The sequence below is a fragment of the Narcine bancroftii genome, unplaced genomic scaffold (genome assembly GCF_036971445.1).
Source record: "Narcine bancroftii isolate sNarBan1 unplaced genomic scaffold, sNarBan1.hap1 Scaffold_242, whole genome shotgun sequence".
Classification (NCBI taxonomy): domain Eukaryota; kingdom Metazoa; phylum Chordata; class Chondrichthyes; order Torpediniformes; family Narcinidae; genus Narcine; species Narcine bancroftii.
In genome coordinates this window covers 330,767-353,165 of record NW_027211977.1, presented here as the reverse complement: position 1 = coordinate 353,165, position 22,399 = coordinate 330,767, and the positions used below count along the sequence as shown (strand labels likewise).

General features: G+C 45.5%; 1 protein-coding gene across 1 annotated transcript in view; it reads right to left on the bottom strand.

Annotated features, from left to right (window-relative positions):
* LOC138750731 (IgGFc-binding protein-like) overlaps positions 1-22,399 on the bottom strand; it is a 26,838-nt gene extending 4,439 nt beyond the window's left edge. Inside the window, exons 1-4 of the mRNA XM_069912849.1 lie at positions 22,316-22,399; positions 5,211-5,258; positions 2,974-4,194; positions 2,042-2,370 (exon numbers count right to left, since the gene is read on the bottom strand). Of these exons, the coding sequence (XP_069768950.1) occupies positions 2,042-2,370; positions 2,974-4,194; positions 5,211-5,258; positions 22,316-22,367 (1,650 nt within the window). The 5' untranslated portion in view covers positions 22,368-22,399. The remainder of the gene's footprint in view (positions 1-2,041; positions 2,371-2,973; positions 4,195-5,210; positions 5,259-22,315) is intronic.

Genomic DNA, 22,399 nt, shown 5'->3' with positions numbered 1-22,399 from the left:
TTATACCGGTTTGGCATAAAAATAAACCAAAAAAGGTGACTCAACCATGGATAACAAGGGAAATTAGAGACAGCATTAGGTCCAAACAGAGAGCATATCAATTGGCCAAAAAAAGTACCACAACCGAAGACTGGGAGCTGTTCAAGATGCACCAAAGGAGGACAAAGGGATTAATCAAGAGAGCAAAAATAAATTACGAAAGTAAGCTTGCGGCAAATATAAAAACCGACTGCAAAAGCTTTTATAAATATGTCAAGAGGAAAAGATTGGTGAAATCCAGAGTAGGTCCTTTGAAGTCGGAATCAGGGGAATATATAATGGGGAATAAGGAAGTGGCAGACCAATTAAATTCTTACTTTAGTTCTGTTTTTACAAGGGATGATACAAATATCCTCCCAAGGATGTTTGGAAACATAGAGACTAATGCAAGGGATGAACTGAAAGAATTCAGTATCTCTAAGGACATGGTCTTGGGAAATTGATGGGATTGAAGGCAGATAAATCCCAAGGGCCTGATAATCTACATCCTAGGGTACTTAAGGAAGTGGCCATTCAGATAGCAGATGCTTTAAGAATTATTTTCCAGAACTCGATAGACTTAGGATCAGTACCTATGGATTGGAGGGTAGCTAATGTGTTACCCCACTATTTAAAAAGGGGGGTAGAGAAAAAGCGGGGAATTATAGGCCTGTGGGCCTTACATCATTAGTGGGCAAAATGATGGAATCCATTATTAAGGATGTAATAGCGGAGCATATGACTAGCAGAGAAGGGATCGGACGGAGTCAACATGGATTTACAAAAGGTAAATCGTGCTTGACATATCTATTGGAATTCTTTGAGATGGTGACAGGTAAAATAGATGGGGGAGAGCCAGTGGATGTGGTGTACCTGGACTTCCAAAAGGCCTTCAATAAGGTCCTGCATAAACAACTGGCTTCCAAAATCAAGGCTCATGGGATTGGGGGAAAAGTATTGATGTGGATTGAGAACTGGCTGGCAGGTAGAAGACAGAGAGTTGGGGTAAATGGCTCGTTTTCTGAGTGGCAGGCGGTGACCAGTGGGGTGCCATAGGGATCTGTACTGTGACCCCAGCTGTTCACAGTTTACATTAATGATCTGGATGAGGGGATTGGATGTAATATCTCCAAATTTGCAGATGACACTAAGCTAGGAGGGGTTGTGTGCACAGAAGAGGGGGTCAGGAAGCTCCAGTGTGATTTGGATAAATTGAGGGACTGGGCAGATACATGGCAAATGCACTACAATGTGGATAAATGTGAGGTTATCCACTTTGGTAATACAAACCGGAGGGCAGATTACTATTTGAATGGCAATAGATTAAGAGATGGGGAAGTGCAGAGAGACCTAGGGGTACTTGTACACCAGTCTCTGAAGGCGAGCATGCAGGTACAGCAGGCGGTTAAAAAGGCAAATGGTATGTTGGCCTTCATATCAAGAGGGTTTGAGTATAGGAACAAGGATACCTTACTGCAGCTGTACAGGACCTTGGTGAGACCACACCTGGAGTATTGTGTGCAGTTTTGGTCACCTTATCTAAGGAAGGATGTTCTTGCAATGGAGGGAGTGCAAAGGCGATTCACCAGGCTGATACTTGGAATGGCAGGAATGACTTATGAGGAAAGATTGCACAATTTGGGATTGTACTCGCTGGAGTTTAGAAGATTAAGAGGGGATCTCATAGAGACATATAAAATTCTGGCAGAACTGGACAGAATGGATGCAGATGGGATATTTCCAATGATGGGAAAATCCAGAACCCGGGGCCATGGTTTGAGGATAATAGGCAAACCATTTAGGACCGAGATGAGGAGGAATTTCTTTACCCAGAGGGTGGTGAATCTGTGGAATTCATTGCCACAGAGAGCAGTAGAGGCAGGTTCATTAAATATATTTAAGAGGGAATTAGATATATTTCTTCAGTATAAGGGTATTAAAGGTTACGGAGAAGAATAAAGACCCTGGCGACATTCTAGTGACCAGTGAGAATGGGACAAAGGGCACAGGGTGAAAGACTCACCCGGACCAGGCCGTACTCCCACTTCCTCACGGAAATATTGAAACCGTAGACGTTGACTTTGATTGTCCTGACGTAGGACACCTTCCGGTTACCACGGTTGTCATTCTTGGCCGAGATGGTGAACACCGGGAGGGAAGGGTCGTTGCTGCAGGACTTGGCGATGGTGTATGTGCAGGTGCCCTGGAAGTCGAAGTTGAGGCCATCGAAGGTGTGGTAGTGTGGGTCTCCCCAGGCCCAGCAGATGGCACTCGAAGTTGGCACGCAGACCGCAGCGCCGTCCACCACAGAGCACTGAGTCTCAGATCGGCAACGCACCACGGAGCACGGATCTGCAGCGGGGTCCGAGAACATCAGCGATTCAGCAAGTAACGCCCTCCCAGGGTCAGACACAGAGTGAAGCTCCCTCCGTACCGTCCCATCACACACTCCCGGAGCCAGGCGAATAGTGAAGCTCCCTCCGCACCATCCCATCATCCACTCCTGGGGTCAGACAAAGGGTGAACCTCCCTCCACGCCGTCCCATCACACACTCATGGGGTCAGACACAGTAAAGCTGCCTCCGCACCTTCCCATCACACACTCACAGGGTCAGACTCAGAGTGAAGCACCCTCCACAATGAGCCATCACACATTCCCAGCGTCAGACACAGAGTGAAGCTCTCTCCGCACCTTCCCATCACCCACTCCTGGGGTCAGACACAGAGTGAAGCACCCTCCGCACCGTCCCATCTCACACTCCTGGGGTCAGACACAGAGTGAAGCTCCCTCCGCACCATCCCATCTCACACTCCCGGGGTCAGACCCAGAGTGAAGCTCCCTCCACACCATCTCATTGCACACTCCTGGTGTCAGACACAAAGTGAAGCTCCCTCCACACAGTCCCATCACACACCCTGGTTCAGAGCTCATACAGACCACTCTCAGAGCCTCACCCCCAGAATTTTCGCCTCTGCCAACGGCGCTTCCTTGGGTACCGTAGCCATTCCTTTTTTCAACCCCGTACTTGTAGACCCCAAAGCGCTCCCCAGACTTGCTGGCCAGCAAGTGACTCTCCTGCTTTCTCCCTGTCTTCACGTCTGTCCAGGAATACGGGGACCTGGGGATGGGATGCCACTTGATGTTTTTTGTCATCTTCTTGCCTTCCAGCAAGATCTGGCTGACCTCCGCCGTCTTGGCCACGATGCTAATGTGGTTTTCAAAATTTTTCAGGCCCCTCACCCAGTAGGACTCAGCAAAATCCTGGCTGGGGACCACCGTCATGAAGTATGGGTCATAGCCTTTTGTTCTGCCGGTGGAATAGTAAAGGACTTGAACACCTTTGGAAGCAGTGATATAGAGGGGGTGGTCTTGGTTGACATTGAACTTCAACACCTGAAGTGGGGACATCTCCCACTCCCTGCCCTCAGCGTTCAACACGGTAGCCTGCGAAGCCAGGACGTAGACCCAGTCGTTACCCTTCTGCGTTTTGCTGGGTGCCACAGCGAACTCAGTACCCCAGCTGTTGACTGGCCTCAGCTGCTCGTAGACGTGGTTGCAATTCCCTGAAACAGCACTGCAGGTATGGCCGGCTGTCAAGGCCACGGGGTGCTGAGCTCGGACTTGGGTCCCGGTCAGGTCCTGTTTGTTTTGGAACTGGACCGTCTCGTAGGGCTTGAGGACCAGCTTAATGTCCTGGCCCGCGTTATACCAATGCTGCTCAAAAAACATTCTCTGCTTCAGTGTTACCTTCACCGCGTTCTCCTGGCCTGTGTTGCTGACAGCAAATTCCTTCAGTTGGCTGGCAAGGCCGGTTGGCGGGGTGAAAACGATGTATTCTGTCCCCAAACTTTGGACGGGATAGATAACGCTGGCATCGACTGTGTAAGGCTTGTTGCTGAAGGTGGAGACACTGATGTCTTTGTCAGACCTCACTAGGACAGTTTGGTCTGACCGCCCAGCGTTGAAGATCTCTTCCAATTCCATGACTGAGAAGGAAATGGTGTCACCTTTTTTCACGAAAAGGGACTTCTGTAACTTCTGTTGCATCACGTTGACTTTGGTAGAACCCTGGTAGGCGGTGATCAACAGCTCCAGTTTGGTGTTCCTGGAACTTCGGTAGTTCTGCATGAACGCGAGCACAAACTCACGGCCACCGTGCCCAGCGTGGCTGGCCCCTGTAGGGGGGAGGGAGAGAGAGAGAGAGTGGGAGAGTGTGACAAGGAGGATGGAGAGGGTGAAGGGGGAGGGTTGAAAGGAGAGGGGAGAGGGGGAAGGAGAAGAAAGGAGAGGGGAGGCAAGGGGAGGCAGGGGGGAGGCGGGGGGGAGGCGGGGGGGTGGGGGAGAGGAGAGAGGGGAGGGGGAGGGGGAGGGGGGAGGGAGGGGAGGGGGAGGGGGGAGGGGAGGCGAGGGGAGAGGAGAGGGGAGAAAAGAGGAGAGGGGAGAAAAGAGGAGAGGGGAGAAAAGAGGAGAGGGGAGAAAAAGAGGAGAGTGAGAAGGGACAATAGAGATGGAGGTTGGGAGGGGGTGGGTGGAGGGAAATCCTCTGCAGATCAGCACCCCCTCCACCCCTCCTCCCTCTCCGCCTCCTCCCTCCTAGTCGTCCCTCCACATCCACACCATCCCCTCATCCCCTCTCTCTTCACCCCTATCCCTCCCCTCTTCTTCTCCCTCCTCATCCCCTACACCCTCCCTTCTTGTCCTCACTTCCCATCCCCTTCCTTCTTGCCCCCTTATCCCCTCCACTCACTCCCTCCCCAACCCCTCCCTCCTCACCTCCCATGCCCCTCCTTCTTGCTGCCCCCCACCCCCTCCGCCGCCATCTCCTTCCTCCTCACCCTCTCCCCTCCCTCCTTCCCCATCATCCCTTTCTCATTACCACCCCTTCCCTTGTCACTGCCTGCCTTCCCCGTCATCTTTTTCCTCCTCACTGATCCCTCCCTCCCCATCAACCCCTCCCTCCCCATCTCCCCGTCAACCCTCCCTCCCCACTACCCCTTTCCCTCCTTCCTGCCCCCTCCCTCCCTATTGAACCCTCCCACCAATTGAACCCTCCCTCCCCACTGCCCCCCTCCCCTCCTTGCTTCCCCCTCCCTCTCCGTCACCCCCCCTCCCTCCCCATCGCCCCCCACCTGATCGCCCTCCCGCAGCCTAGTACATCCTCCTCACCTCTTTCTCCCAGGTTATTACTTACCCAGGAAAGTGGCCACAGCAAGGAAGAACAGCGTCCAGGTTGCCATCACTACACAGGGGAGAGTAGAGAGAAAGACAACTCATCAATGTGATATCACCCTGCCCCCACCCTTCCTTGCTCACTACACACACTGGGGGCCATGATGAAGGCTGAAACATTACTCCCTTTGGCCCTTCTGCTGTCCCCAACTATTATCCCATTGACCTGCACCCAGTCCATATCCCTCATTCCATGCACCTGTCCGAGTCTTTCTTGAAGGTGGAAATTGATCGCACATTCACCCCTACAGATGGCAGCTCATTCCCTACTCTGGCCGTAATGTTTCCCTTCAAATTTACCCCCGTTGCACCCTTAATACATCCCCTCTTACTGGGGGGGGTGGGGGTGAACTACTTATATACTCGATCAAATCTCCACCTCATTCTTCTACGCTTCAGGGAATCAAGTTCTAACCCAGTGGTTCGCAACCTTTTTTCTTTCCACTCACATCCCACTTTAAGTCATCCCTATGGCTATCGGTGCTCTGCGATTAGTAAGGGATTGCTTAAAGTGGGACGCGAATGGGAAGGGAAGGTTGAGAATCGCCGCTCGAGACCCAATTGTGACTGAAATATTTTGTGAGAGAAAAATGGTCACCGGCCCATTTCCTTTGGAGTTCTGAAATGGTGCACATGACGAGTCAATAAGGGACAATGGAAACAGGGGTTTTCAAACCTTTTCTTTCTGCCCACATCCCACCTTCAGCAATCCCTTCCTAATCACAGAGCACCCATGGCAGAGGGATTACTGAAGGTGGGATATGAGTGGGAAGAAGGAGGTTGAGAACCCCTGGACTACGGGAAGGAATTGAGGAAGAGACCCCATGAACCTTTTACAAAAATGGTAGAAGACAAACTGCATATCGAGAGAGCCCTGAGCACTTGGACCCAAAAGAGCCAACGATGATTCCGAGACCAGTTCTGATGAGGCTTTGAAGCTACTGAGTGTAATGGAGAGGCAGCGCCAACCACCTGGTGGTGCTGCTGCACTCCTGTTTGGGGGACTCACTACCTGAAAGTCAAGGTCAAAGACTCACCCCAAAGCCGTCATGGTGACCCTTGCGATTGGCCCCACCTAAATAACCAGGTGCTGCCGTCCAGGCAGCCCACCCAGACCTTCACCCCATTGGCCCAGGTGAATCACCTCAGCTGAGCCTCTGCACTTGGCTTCGAGCCATGGGCCACAGCAGCTAACGGGACTCAGTCTGCCCCGAGTAAGTGCCCCCCCAACACTGCCTGCAGGACCATAAAGGATCTCTTTTGGACCCCTTATAAGTAGCACCTTCCGCACTGGGTTGGGCTGAGTCCCAAGGAGAGAGAGCGCGAGAGAGCGCGAGAGATTGGTTGTGAAAAGGGACTAGTTTTTCCAAGACTTTGATGAAAGAAAGAAAAGAATTTGAATATGTGAAGAGACGACCACATGCTAAAAACTTGAAATACTCAATGATATAATCCCGCCACTTTGAGGGAGCCGGTCATTTTTCAAGACCAAGAACGAGGTGGAAGTCTTTCTGCAAGTTTGTTTAAAAAAAAAATCAAGGTTGTTGAGCAGGGGTGTCAAACTCAAATTCACAGAGGGCCAAAATTAAAAACTTGGACTAAGTCGTGGGCCAAACTAAATATTTATTGAAAATTTTCAACAACATCTGCATGTTTTCTCTTCTTTCAACACATGTAACGTTAAACTTTTTCTTATTAAAATAAATGTTTAATAATAGTTTTGGTTAAACTCTTTCCAGAAGAAGCATTAACAAATGAGAAATAAAATATTCAATAAATAATATTTCTTTATAGCCTTTAAGCTCCTTTTAAATGTATTTTTTTCACAACCCAACAAGTCAAAAAAATAACAACTTGCTTCAATGAAAATCCATTCTTTCAACTATGAACAGTCCAAAGTGAACCAAAGAAAATATGAATCCAAGCTTAGCTTGCTACACTGTGATTTACTCTGATGCACCTGGGTCTAAACCAGATACTTGGCATCTCTTCTTGGATGCAAGTTCATCAAACTCTGGGGTCAGAATTTGCCTCCCACCTGTCTTGAAAGGTCCTGTTTTCTGTCTTTTGTTTGGCCATTTTCTGTAAGGGGTTTATTACATGTGAGTTAGGCAACAGGTCACAGATGTTAATGAAAGTAAAGAGAGGAGGTGGGGGCGATTAGCGGGCTGATGGGCCGGCGCCAAAGCATTTGCAAAGCATTCTGGGATTTGTAGTATTAGCTGTGCATGCACTATACTGGCGCGGCAGCCAGCGGGCCAGCTCTAATACATATTTGATATGATTTTGCGGGCCAAATATAATTATATCACGGGCCAAATTTGGCCCGCGGGCCTGAGTTTGACATGTGTGTTGTTGAGGGAGAAGATTGTGAAAATATTTTTAATTTTTTTGTTAAACTGTCTTAAAAAGTAAAATGTATAGAAAGGGGGAATCAAATCTGGGAAAAGCGGGAGCAGGTTGGAGACTCAGGTCTAAGGTGGGGGGGGGGGGCGGGAGAAAGGCACCTGGAAAGGAGTAACAGAAAAAAAATGGCTCTAAAGGAAGGGTTTTTCTTCCTTGAGAGATTCCGCCGGCTTTTATCGTGGCCGTTTGGGGCTCTACGTAAATGTCATTGTCAGAGCTGGGACATTATGTGTTTTTCTTAAAGGGGAAGGATCACTTTATTATTTAAAGAATCAAAGAGATTTTTACTATTAAAAATTTTGTTTTAAAGAACATGAATAGAACATTGACATTAAAGTTTTAATGTTAATGGAATTAATGGAACAGTGAAGAGAAAACAAGTCTTGGCATACCTAAAAGAATTGAAGGCAGATATCGTTTTTATTTTAAATAAGTAACACATCTTACCAAATTGGAACACACAAGTAAATATCATCTGCATCTAATCAACAGCAAGAGGTGCAGTGGTTTTAATTAATAAAAATATACCAACAATAATAGTTAACCTATCAAACTGGAAGATTTGTAATTGCACGCTGTCAAATCTATGCAGAATCATGGACATTTATGAATATTTATGCCCCAAACCTAGGAATATGAAATCTTTATGAAGAATATCTTTTTTTTTAAATTTTGGGTGGGGGAGGGGAAAGGAGAGACAAAATATATTGATTGAACAAGATTTCAGTTTTTGTTTAGATCCAATAATTGGACAAATCAGTGAGAACAATGACGAAAGCTGCAAAAAAGACATTGTATTTTTGAAGGATTTAAATCCAATTGATTTATGGACATGGCTCAACCCCTTAGAAAGATACTATTCATTCTACTGTGTTATATTTTATATTGTATATAAAAATGTTTTAAAGGAGATAAATTGTGTGGGATTTTTATTTCAGGTCACACAGATACAAACACTTCAAAACAGATCTCATTTAAAATGCCAGAGCTCTGCTCAAGTCAGACAGTCCAGGCTCCGAGTGCCTTTGCAAAAAACTTTGAAGGATACCTATAAGGACTTTACAAGTTGGTATTAATTGGACATGCTGTAGAGTCATGGATTATTGTTTTGGAAAGCAACAGATGGGGGCGTGGCAAAATGGCGTAGAAGAAAGACGTGTATTCCACCTTTCCCCAGCTGGATTACTAAATACCCAGTTTTTAAAAAAAAAATTAAAGTGGTTAAAAATAATATTTACAGTTGTTTAAATAACAGTGATTTATTATGGCACCCAATGTGAAAAAATTTAAACCTCAACTTACAAAAAAATTACCATACAAAAGTGTGGAAGAAACTGAGGCCTACTTGCATAGCTGAATCGCCGTTGGGAGCCTCCAAGCCTCAGAGGACTCCAACCCGTTTGAGTTTGACCTCGGCGCTGATTCTGACTCCGCAAGATAGCACCAACACTTTGGTGGGTTCAGCCGTTGCCGACCCGCGTTCACGTGAAGTCATGGACGCAAGCAGCACGGCCGACAAGGGGACCCGCGAACCCGCGACCTTGCTGGGCGGCCCTGGGAAGCGCAGTATAGCATCAGAGGATGCTCCTGTGCATCTGGCGGCTTTGCCTGGCTTGCATGGGACATCCCGGGTCTGAGAATTGCTGGACAAAGTATGGGATGTGGGGAAGCCCAAATGCCGACGTCCCGAAGAGGTCGGGGTGCCAGAGTTGGGTGTCCAGACCCACAGCCATTCAGCTAAAGGATTTATGATGACTGAAGAAGAAGAGGAACTTACCTTAATGGAATTTGTTCAGGAGGAGGAGCCTGTAGTTAAAGGAGGCAGACCTCAAAAAGTGGAGGTGGAATTTGGAATGGATTCAGTGTTTACTGTTTTGGAAGGGATTGCTTGTCAAATGCACAATATGTCAAAACAAATATCAACTCAGGTGAATCAAGGATTTATGGAGATGAAAATAAAAATGAATACTTTGTGTGATGAAATGTCAACTGTGAAACAGGAAATTACTGTAGTAAAGAGTGATATTAATAGATGTATAAAATCAGTCGATATTGTGCAAGATAATTTTAAGAAATTGAAACAGCCTTTTCTGACTGTCAAAACCAGGTGGAATGTAATAGAGAAAAAATGGAAAAAGTGGAAGGTTCTTTTGTAGATTGGGGGATTCAAAAAAGAGATTTATTGAAGAAGATTGATTCATTGGAAAATCCAGAGGACATTGAAGGTTTCGATCCTATAAATTTTTTAAGCATTGGATCCCAGAGGTGTTGGATAAAAGTGTTTTTTCCTGAAGGCTTGGAATTGGATCAGGCTCATAGAGCTCTGAGAAGAAAACCATTTCCAGGACAAACACTGAGAGCAGTCTTGGTTTGTTGTTTAAAATACCAAGATAGAGAAATGATTCTACGTATGGCGGTACAGAAAGCATGACAGAATTAATCTCCATTAATGGTTCAAGATAACAGAATCTTTTTTTTAATGCTGATTTGAATCAAGAGGTTATTAGAAGATGACGAGAATTTAATACGGCCAAAAATGTTTTGAGGCGAAAAGGCTACAAGTTTGCTTTTCGTTATCCTGCAATTTTGAAGGTTTTTTATGGAAATTTTCAATCTCAATTCTTTGAGAATGATCACAATGCTTTGGTGTTTGCCAATTCTTTGCTGGAATTGCAAAGAAATGGGCATTCTGCCCATTGTCTCCTAAGAGGAGGGTAAATGGAAATGGACATGGGTATGGAAAGTATGGAAAGAAAGAAGAGTTGACACAAAGTCTTCTTGATGTTGAAGATCCGGAGCAATCGTTGGGTTTGGAATCATTGGGCTGAATATATGGATTATATTTGTTGTGTTTAATTAAATAATAAATATGTATCTGGCTGCGGGGGCGGTGGATGACGCTGAAAACTTTGATAGTCATCTGCCGCACCCAGATTTTTAGGGTATTACTACCTTTGGGTGGTTTTTCTTGTGTTTTTGTGCTATTTAAAAAAAAAATTTGAGGGGGGAGGGTTTCTTTTATTTTTTTGAAGAATTATAGAGGGAGCATTATTTTATAGTATGTAAATATATTAATAGTTAAAAAAGATGTCTAAATTGAATTTTGCAACTTTTAATGTTCAGGGATTAAATAATCCAATTAAGAGAAAGAAAATATTGGCTTATATTAAAAAAAATGAAAAGTGATATTGCATTTTTACAAGAAACACATTTGACTGAAAAAGAACATTTGAAATTGAAAAGAGATTGGGTTGGTCATGTTTTCTCTTCTTCTTTTAATTCTAAGGCAAGAGGATTAGTGATTCTCATTCATAAAATTTACCATTTGAATTGGAATCTTCAGAGGGGGTTATGCTGGCAAAGTGAACTGTAAAATTTTTGCTGAATCCTTATGCCTCTAATATAGATGATGAGCGGTTTATTTCAGAAGCTTTTTTACTGTTAACTCGTTAATGAAAATGTCTTAGTTGGTGGTGATTTTAATTGTGTTTTGGACCCTTTATTGGACAGACATCCAAAAAGTATAAGGAAATCAAAGATGGCAACACAAATTAATGTGAAAGATTTAAATCTGGTGAATATTTGGAGAAAAGTTAATCCAACAGAGAAAGATTTTTCTTTTTACTCTTTACGACATGATTCGTTTTCTAGAATTGATTTATTTTTGGTATCAGCACATTTACAAGGTAGCGTATTACAAGCGGAATATAAAAGTAGAGTTATATGAGATCAAATTATTACTTTTTTCTTGTGAAAGTTCAGAGGTCATACATCTGTCATTTAGATGGAGGTTTAATGCAATGTTATTGAAAAAAACAGAGTTTGTTACTTTGTTAAAGAACATATCTTTTTATTTTTGACTGAGAATATTAATTAAATGTGGATAGTCATTTTGTCATATGTTCATTTGAGAGGGCAGATCATTAGTTATTTTACGAAAGTTAAGAAACAATATATGGCAGAAAGGTTAGAGTTAGAAAATCAGATTGTTGAGTTAGAGAAAGATTTTCAGAAAGGTGTAACAGAAGATATAAAAAAGCCGCATTAGGGAGGTTGAAATTACGTTATAATACTTTACAAACTTATCAGTTTGAGCGCTTAATTAATCGATCTAAACAACATTATTATGAGTTGGGGGAAAGAGCACATAAGGTAGTACTTGCTTAGCAATTGAGAGCTGAACAGGCATCTCGGACTATTAATGCAGTTAAGAAGAATTCAAAAGTTACTTATAAACCTCAGGAAATTAATGACCAGTTTTATTCACTTTATTTAAAATTATATACTTCTGAGGGGAAACAGGATAATGGCTCTATTGACTCTTATTTATCTAAATTAAAGTTATCGGAATAAAATGAAAATGATGTTCAGGAATTGGAATCTCCATTTACGGATTTTGAAATTAAGGAAGCTATTCAGGAAATGCCTAATGGAAAGTCCCCAGGAAATGATGGATTCCCTGTGGAATTTTATAAACTTTTTAATGATGATTTCACTAATGTTTTTGGAGAAGTGTTGAGCAAGTTACTGAAGATCAGAAGTTACCAGAATCATGTTCAAGTGCTTTAATAACTGGCATTTCAAAAAAAGATAGAGATCCATTAAAAGTGTCTTCATATAGTCCTATTTCTTTATTAAATGTAGATTATAAAATTATAGCGAAAGAATTAGCTAATAGCAGTTACCTAAATTGGTACATATTGATCAAACAGGTTTTATTAAGAATAGAAACACATCAGACAATATATTTTGATTAATTACTTTGGTCAACGCATACCGAAACCAACCTAACCATTGTTGCATTAGATTCAAAAAAAGCTTGAGTGGGTTGAGTGAGATGTTTTATTTAAAGTGTTAGAGAAATTAAAAATTCAGCCCTTTTTTTATTGGTTGGGTTAAGGCTTTATATACGAATCCGATTGCTAGGGTGGTGACAAATGGACAGATTTCATTACCATACAGGGCTGTCCATTGTCACCAGCCTTATTTTGTGTTGGCTATTGAACTGTTAGCTCAGGCTATTAGACAAAATGAAGAAATTAGAGGGATGAGGTTAAGAATGAAGAATATAAAATTAACTCATTTGTGGACGATGTGTTGGAATACTTGACCGAACCAGAACGGTCGTTGAAACAATTGCAAGAGTGTTTGTTGAAATTTGGAGAATTATTGGGATATAAAGTTAATTGAGATAAAAGTGAAATTTTACCAGTTGGAGTGGGAGATTATTCTGAATTTAAAACTATTACAAAATTAAGGTGGACAAGTAAAATTAAATATCTAGGTGTGTTTCTAGATACTAATTATCAATCATTATATCAATTAAATTATGTACCTATATTAAGATGGATTAAAGCAGATTTGATTAAGTGGAAAGATCTTCCATCAACTTTGATTAGTCGGGTTAATTGTATTAAAATGAATATTTCTTCTTGAATTCAATATTTATTTCAGTCAATATCTTGTTTACTTCCTAAGGGTTTTTTTTTTCAAGATTTGAATAAAGCAGTGTGAGAGTTTTTATGGAAAGGTAAATTAGCTTGAGTGGCATTGCATAGACTTGCATGGAAGTATGCAATGGGCGGACTACAGCTACTACATTTTCAAAATTATTATGAAGCAGCCCAGTTGAAGTTTGTTAGTAGATTGATGGATTTAGAACAGCCTCCTAGCTGGGCTAAAGTGGAGATGGCATGTATTTCTAGGGTTGAGATACATGAATTTATATTTCATTGGAATTTGATTTTATTACAGCAATATGATATGCCGATATTGAAACATTTGTTAAAGATTTGGATTTAAAAAACAGGGTGTTAGGGTCGAAAGATAAATTACCAATTTTAACTCCATTGTATAATAATCAGCTTATTCCTTTTTCAATGTTTAACAATCATTTAAAGATTTGGGACTCTAAAGGTATAAAGACAATACAAGATTGTTTTGTGGAGGGGCAATTTCTTTCTTTTAATCAATTGAGAGAAAGATTTGATACACCTGTAAATTCTTTGTTTGCATATTATCAACTTAGAGCTTTGATAAAAGATAATTATGATAGGGAGATGATTTTACCTACTTTGTTGAGATTTGAATCTTTGATTTTCTCTATACTGAAAAAGGGTTATATTTCAGTTATGTTTAATTTGTTACAAGATAGTATGGATAAGTCAGATTGGGAGAAATCTAAACTTAAATGGGAGAGTGATTTAGTATTTATTTTTCCCAAAGATGATTGGGCAAATGTGTCAGGAGAATGTAATTAAATTGATTAATGTAAGATATGGAATGGTTAATTATAATATTTTACATCAATTATATTTGACCCCGGAAAAGCTAAAAAAATATGGGTTTAGTAATTCGGATTCTTGTTTTAGATATGGCTCATGTATTGGAACTTTTCTACATGCCATTTGGACTCGTGTTAAAGTTCAATCATTTTGGCAAGGAATTAAAGTAGTTTTGGAAAAACTATATAATTTTATATTACTGTTAGATCCAATGATATTTTGTTGGGAAATTTGTATTCGTTAAGGAGAATGGGATTGGACAAATTTCAAATTGTTTTTGTATGGTTGGTGTTATCAGTAGCGCGTAAATGTGTTGCTAGAGCTGGAAAGATGATACTGAGATTAATATAGCATGTTGGCACAATGAATTGAAAGTATGTATTGTTATGGAAAAAATTACTTATGATTTACATGATAATTATTTTTTTTGTTGGGACCAAGGAAAACAGCCTCAGGATCTTCATGATGCCACCATCATCACCCTGTACAAAAACAAAGGCGAGAAATCAGACTGCTCAAACTACAGGGGAATCACGCTGCTCTCCATTGCAGGCAAAATCTTCGCTAGGATTCTACTAAATAGAATAATACCTAGCGTCACCGAGAATATTCTCCCAGAATCAGTGCGGTTTTTGCGCAAACAGAGGAACTACTGACATGGTCTTTGCCCTCAGACAGCTCCAAGAAAAGTGCAGAGAACAAAACAAAGGACTCTACATCACCTTTGTTGACCTCACCAAAGCCTTCGACACCGTGAGCAGGAAAGGGCTTTGGCAAATACTAGAGCGCATTGGATGTCCCCCAAAGTTCCTCAACATGATTATCCAACTGCACGAAAACCAACAAGGTCGGGTCAGATACAGCAATGAGCTCTCTGAACCCTTCTCCATTAACAATGGCGTGAAGCAAGGCTGTATTCTCGCACCAACCCTCTTTTCAATCTTCTTCAGCATGATGCTGAACCAAGCCCTGAAAGACCCCAACAATGAAGACGCTGTTTACATCTGGTACCGCACGGATGGCAGTCTCTTCAATCTGAGGCGCCTGCAAGCTCACACCAAGACACAAGAGAAACTTGTCCGTGAACTACTCTTTGCAGACGATGCCGCTTTAGTTGCCCATTCAGAGCCAGCTCTTCAGCGCTTGACGTCCTGCTTTGCGGAAACTGCCAAAATGTTTGGCCTGGAAGTCAGCCTGAAAAAAACTGAGGTCCTCCATCAGCCAGCTCCCCACCATGACTACCAGCCCCCCCACATCTCCATCGGGCACACAAAACTCAAAACGGTCAACCAGTTTACCTATCTCGGCTGCACCATTTCATCAGATGCATGGATCGACAATGAGATAGACAACAGACTCGCCAAGGCAAATAGCGCCTTTGGAAGACTACACAAAAGAGTCTGGAAAAACAACCAACTGAAAAACCTCACAAAGATAAGCGTATACAGAGCCGTTGTCATACCCACACTCCTGTTCGGCTCTGAATCATGGGTCCTCTACCGGCATCACCTACGGCTCCTAGAACGCTTCCACCAGCGTTGTCTCCGCTCCATCCTCAACATCCATTGGAGCGCTTTCATCCCTAACGTCGAAGTACTCGAGATGGCAGAGGTCGACAGCATCGAGTCCACGCTGCTGAAGATCCAGCGGCGCTGGGTGGGTCACGTCTCCAGAATGGAGGACCATCGCCTTCCCAAGATCGTGTTATATGGTGAGCTCTCCACTGGCCACCGTGACAGAGGTGCACCAAAGAAAAGGTACAAGGACTGCCTAAAGAAATCTCTTGGTGCCTGCCACATTGACCACCGCCAGTGGGCTGATATCGCCTCAAACCATGCATCTTGGTGCCTCACAGTTTGGTGGGCAGCAACCTCCTTTAAAGAAGACCGCAGAGCCCACCTCACTGACAAAAGGCAAAGGAGGAAAAACCCAACACCCAACCCCAACCAACCAATTTTCCCCTGCAGCCGCTGCAACCGTGTCTGCCTGTCCCACATCGGACTTGTCAGCCACAAACTAGCCTGCAGCTGACGTGGACTTTTACCCCCTCCATAAATCTTCGTCCGCGAAGCCAAGCCAAAGATTCTTCTTTTGTTAGTAAGTGGTCTCCGTATTTGCATTTAGATATTCTTTGAAATGTTATTAACATTTGTAATAATTTCTTTTTATATATGTAATCGATGTATATTTTTTGCTCCCCTTAAGGGAACTGGCTGAAGGGGTTGGAGGGTGGGGTGGGTGTTATATATATCTTTGTAAATTTTTTTTGGATTATTACCATACTGTATGTTATGTTTTTTTCTATCTTTTAAATAAAGTTTGAAAAAAAGGAAACAGATGAACAAACTCGAAGATTAGGTCCAGAGCTGCAGTTTGTCTGAGTGCAGTTGGCTGTTCTAAAAGGGTCATGTGCTTTTCTGAGAGGCAAGCCACTTTCAGGTGGCCAATTGCCCTGCTTGTAAAGCGGCATATTTTGGCAAAATGCAGATGTTGGGAGGCCACGTGAATGTGCAGGAGGCGCTTGCAAGGCGAATTTTAGGCTTTTTTAGATGGATTCTCCGTTAAGAATGTGCCTGAAGAAGCAGAAGTGTCCCTTTAAATTGCAGTTCAGTGGCAGCGTTGAAAGCGCAGAGCTGGCCACCTAAAAGGACAGTTGCGCCGGGATGTGCATCTAAGCGCATTCCGGCTCCTGCACCTTAGGCTGCCAATTCAGGATGACTGGCAGGTCTGCGGGGGCAGGTCCCCACACTGATCCCGCGCTCTCCCCTCACAGGGCTGGAGCAGCCAGCGCGGGAGTACGACGCTCAAGTCAGGTACCGGCATTGTTTCGGCCAGCCCCCCGTCCTCCCCCGCCGGCCGCTCCGGCCCCCCGTCCTCCCCCGCCGGCCGCTCCGGCCCCCCCCCTTCTCCCCCGCCGGCCGCTCCGGCCCCCCGTCCTCCCCCGCCGGCCGCTCCGGCCCCCCGTCCTCCGGGGGGGGGAGAAGGGGGGGCCGGAGCGGCCGGCGGGGGAGGACGGGGGGCCGGAGCGGCCGGCGGGGGAGAAGGGGGGGGGCCGGAGCGGCCGGCGGGGGAGGACGGGGGGCCGGAGCGGCCGGCGGGGGAGGACGGGGGGCCGGAGCGGCCGGCGGGGGAGGACGGGGGGCCGGAGCGGCCGGCGGGGGAGGACGGGGGGCCGGAGCGGCCGGCGGGGGAGGACGGGGGGCCGGAGCGGCCGGCGGGGGAGGACGGGGGGCCGGAGCGGCCGGGGGGGGAGAAGGGGGGGGCCGGAGCGGCCGGCGGGGGAGGACGGGGGGCCGGAGCGGCCGGCGGGGGAGGACGGGGGGCCGGAGCGGCCGGCGGGGGAGGACGGGGGGCCGGAGCGGCCGGCGGGGGAGGACGGGGGGCCGGAGCGGCCGGCGGGGGAGGACGGGGGGCCGGAGCGGCCGGCGGGGGAGGACGGGGGGCCGGAGCGGCCGGCGGGGGAGGACGGGGGGCCGGAGCGGCCGGCGGGGGGAGGAGAAGGGGGGGTGCCGGAGCGGCCGGTGGGGGGGGAGAAGGGGGGGGGTGCCGGAGCGGCCGGTGGGGGGGGAGAAGGGGGGGGTGCCGGAGCGGCCGGTGGGGGGGAGAAGGGGGGGGTGCCGGAGCGGCCGGTGGGGGGGAGAAGGGGGGGGTGCCGGAGCGGCCGGTGGGGGGGGAGAAGGCGGGGGTGCCGGAGCGGCCGGTGGGCGGGGAGAAGGCGGGGGTGCCGGAGCGGCCGGTGGGCGGGGAGAAGGGGGGGCCGGAGCGGCCGGTGGGGGGGGGGGGAGAGCCACTCCAACCCCATGAGTGGGGAGAGAGCGGGGCAGCGGGATCAATGTGGGGACATCCCGCACTGTCTGTCCTTACAGATGGCCAGCGCTGTGCTTTCAACGCCGCCACGGAACTGCAATTTAAAGGGACACTTTTGCTTCTTCAGGTGCATTTTTAGCGAGAATCACCTGAAAAAGCCGAGAAAAAAAAAATCAGTTCTACAGTTCAGCAGCAGCAACTGGGACTGGAATAGAACAAGCTGGCAAACTTGTGGAAAACCCCATTTGGAAGCCGGTTGTGAATACTTAGTTCAGCCTAGTCAAAGCCCTTGTGGTCCCTACAAGAAGAGAGGACTGGTTGCCTAATGTTTCACTTGAAATAAGGGAAACAAAGAGGAACTCTGTGGTGACCTGAAAGAAAGAGGTTATTATCTGGAGAACCCTGATGGGGCAAGTTTCTTCAGCAAGATACTGAAGTGGCTGATCGGAAGGAGTCAGTCTGTGTCCAACCAGCAACAAATCTCTCTCTGAAAACTGACAAGAACCTTCCTGAGCAGTAACCATTTACCTTCCAAGCACCAAAGCCTGGTGAAATTCATATATGTTAGATTCTGTGCACAGTATAAAAATTGCCTGATACCAGTCAACTTGGAGGAGTTACAAGTGAGATTAGACTGAATCAAATAACTTTTCTGAACTTGCACACACATTCGCTTAGAATTAGGAAAGGGTTAAATTAGGTTAATAGAGATAAGTTAAAGCTTGATCATGTTTCACATTTAAAGATCATTAAAAGCAACTTTTAAGTGATCATTTGTCTTGGTGAATTTCTATTGCTGCTGGGTTTTGGGGTCCTCTGGGCCCATAACATTACTGAAGGGTACACAATTCCATTACAAGGATTGGCCTAATTTTAATGTCTGCCCAACTACTAAGTAGAGTGGTAAAAATGGAGCATATGTCAAGACTTTTGTCAGAACCCCCTCGCCGTTAACGTTAGCAATAATGAAAAAGCAAGAAAGTATGTACAGATGCAACATTGAAAAAGAGGAAGGACTTTTGTGAATATATTAAGAGACAGATAGAAACATTTTGTGTAAACAATCTTCCTTTGACAACAGTTTTCTAACATGGGTTTCACTTAAAGCTTATTTGAGGGGGCTAATTATTTCTTACACTAAAAATCTTGACAGAAGATGCGAGAATTAGAAAGTTTAGAGAAGGATATGACAAAATTGGAAAAGAATACCAGATATCAGGAACACAAGAAAAATATAGATTAGAGAACAAAAAGATACTATATTATACACCACAAACATATAGAACATAATATTTCTGTTTAGTTTTTTGTATAATTTTCCTGAACTAGGAGAACAGGTGCATAAAGTGATATCTTGGCAGGAGTCATCCAGAATGATAAATACCAAAGAAACAGAAACTGATACTATTACATGGAATCAAAAATAAATAAACACATTTAGGCAATACTATAATAAGATGATATAAATTAGAATTAGTAGGAAATTAAAACAAGATGGAAGAATTTTTAACAATTGTTGAACTTACTAAATTAGGTAAGAGAGATGATTTAGATGCAGCTTTTACAAGGAAAATAGAGAAAACTCCAGGGTACTTTAGAAGCTGATCAATCCCCAGGAGAGGATGGGTTCCCTTCCTGAGTTCTATAGATAATTTAAAGATCTGTAAAAGCCTCTCTTGATGGATGCGTTGGACCAAGTGGTGGAGACTCAGACTCTCTCAACTGCTCCAATTACAGAGCTACCAAAAAAAGGAAGGGAACCACTTAAAAACCTCATTGTACCGACCGTTCCTGAATGTAGACTATAAAATTCTAGCCAACAGGCTTGGTGAGTACTTACCAAAATTAACACATCCAGATCAGGTGGGGTTTGTTAAAGGAAGACATTCTTCAAATAGTCCAAGTAGAATGTTCAATACAATACAAAGTCAAGCTTGAATCCAAACATAACTATTCCTTTAGATGCAGAAAAGGCATTCGACTGACTAGAATGGTCTTTTTTTATATAAAATATTGGAGGAATTTAGTGTAGGTAGAAAATTTATAAATTGGATAAAAAAAACTCTCGATCAGAAGCCCCAAGCTAAAATTATAATAGTCAAATGTCATCTATTTTCCCTTGAGTAGATCATGTAGATGGGGGTGTCCCTTTCCCCCCCACCCCCCCCCCCCCATCATCTGCATTATTCATCCTGGCTATTGAACCTCTGGCGGAGATGAGGAGAGATCCGAATATTGAGAGCTTCAAAGTTGGACGGGAAGAACACAAAATTTGCTGTTGATGTGCTATGATACACGTCTGACCCCGCCTCACCTAAGATTACAAACAATACTAGAAAAATGTGGAAAAATATCGGGATACAAAATAAATATGGATAAAAGTGAGATCATGTCATTGCAGAACTTGGATTATGAAAGATATCAAAAAGGCAGATTTAAATGGAATTAAATACTTAGGAATAATGACTGATAATAATTTACAGAACTTGTATGAACTTAATTATACCCCTCTACTAAAATAAAATACAGAAATGAAAAGATCTGCCGATTACATTAGCAGGAAGGGTAAATTGAATAAAAATGAAGGTAACGCCAAGACAACAGTATTGCTTTCAATCATTGCCTATTGTACTAACAAAAAGTTTCTTTAAAATATTATTTTATTGTGTAAGACAATTCCTATGGAATAACAAAGTTTCAAGAATTGCTCTGGAAAGGTTAACAGGGGATGTAAACTGGGAGGACCTAGACTCTTGGATTTTAAGTATTATCAATTGGCACAAGGAGTTCTGGAGGGCAGGCGGCCTGGATCACACTAACCCTCCACTAACCTGTCAGGGTGAGCAGTGTCTCAGCCCAGCACATCCCCGCAAACCGCACATTACACGTCGAAGAGCCACGGTTTGGACACCCCTGCTCTAAACCAGCCTTTGTTGCCCTCCCTACCACCAAACTCTGCTCAAAACTTATGGGCCCCCATTCCTCGTGAAGCCACCACATTTTGGTTCCTTCCACACCTCGACCGACCACGTCAGAAAAAAAACTATGTTACACGAGGTGAAAAGAAGGTTTTGACAAATGACCTGCAGCCCTCAGGGGGAGGGTCGTCATTGAGAAAGTCTCCAGACACCAAATTTGACAACCTCAAGCCCAGGATGTCAGTTATATACAGTACCCGTTGCATTTCTCCCACATTGTGATTTCACCATATGGAAAATTCCTGCTCCACACCCTTCTCATCCCCGGATCCATCACAAGGATTGTCCGCAGCTCTCCCACTTCCGCGTTCTGCAGAACCCCACCCACATGCATTGGAAATTCTGCCCATCAAATATCCTTGCAAATCTCTCCCCCAGCCCCTTACCTTAAACCCTCAACCTTCCCCCCCTCCCTACCTTCCCCCCCTCCCTCTCAACCTTCCCCCCCCTCCCTCTCAACCTTCCCCCCCCTCCCTCTCAACCTTCCCCCCCTCCCTCTCAACCTTCCCCCCCTCCCTCTCAACCTTCCCCCCCTCCCTCTCAACCTTCCCCCCCTCCCTCTCAACCTTCCTCACCCGTGGATCCATCCAAACGCTGTAACCCCTCCCCCTCTCCCACCCCCTCTGGGTGGAGTTGTCCCCTTTAAATCAACTCCCTGATCCGGGGGGGGGGGGGGGGAAGAAAAAGAGACTGTGATCATTCACCTTATCCCCACCCATCGTGGTCTATGAGGTTTGCCCCCATACAGCTTCTGACACTCCAGAGAGAAAAGTCCCAGCCTCTCCCTATAACCCGAGCCCCCCCCCCCCCCCCAAGTCCTGGAACATCCTGGTGAATCTTTCCTGCCTCTCCCCCACCCCTTTCTAATTCAGTGACATCTTTCCTGCAGCAGGGCGACGAGATCTGTTCACAAGATAAGTAACAGAAGTAACCCATTCAGCCGATCGTCTCGCATCTGATCACAGCCAACAATCGTAACCCGGTGAAAGATCAAGGAAAATCTTGCTCAGGGATTTGCAAATGATGCACATGGAGTTTGCACGTTTTCCCCGTGTCTGCATGGGTTTCCCCCGGGGGCTCCGGTTTCCTCCTGCCGTTCAAAACGACCGGGGGGGGGTTGTAGGTTAATGGGGTGAAAATTGAGCGGCACGGGCTGGAGGGGCCTGTTACCTATATAAATTAAAAAACGTGGGCTTCTTGTTGCTGTGGAAGGAACCAGAATTCTTTGCCACTCCTCTGACAACCACCAGCCACCCCCCACCCACCCACCTGGGTTTGGAAGAGGGGCAAACAATGGGGGTGGAAGAAACCGAGAGAATGAGACTGAGAGAAAATGAGAAGGGAGGGGGGAGCGAGGGAGGAAGGGGGACAACAACATGGGGAGCGAGAGAGAGTGGGGTGAGGGGAATGGGCAGGGGAAGCAGAGTAGAGTGACATGAGGACATGTAAATGCAGAGAGGGGAAGGGTGGAGAGATAGACAAGGAAGGGAACGATGAAGGTGAAGTGAGGAGGCGACCCTGACCTGGGAGGAGGGGAGGGAAACCACGGATGGGGAGAGGAGAGAAGGGGAGAGGGGAGAGACCTCACTCACGGCAGCGCAGACCCCGGGACTGAGCCGCTCCTCGCGGGGCGCCGGCGCTCATACCTCTCGACACGGGACGCCTCACCTGACGGA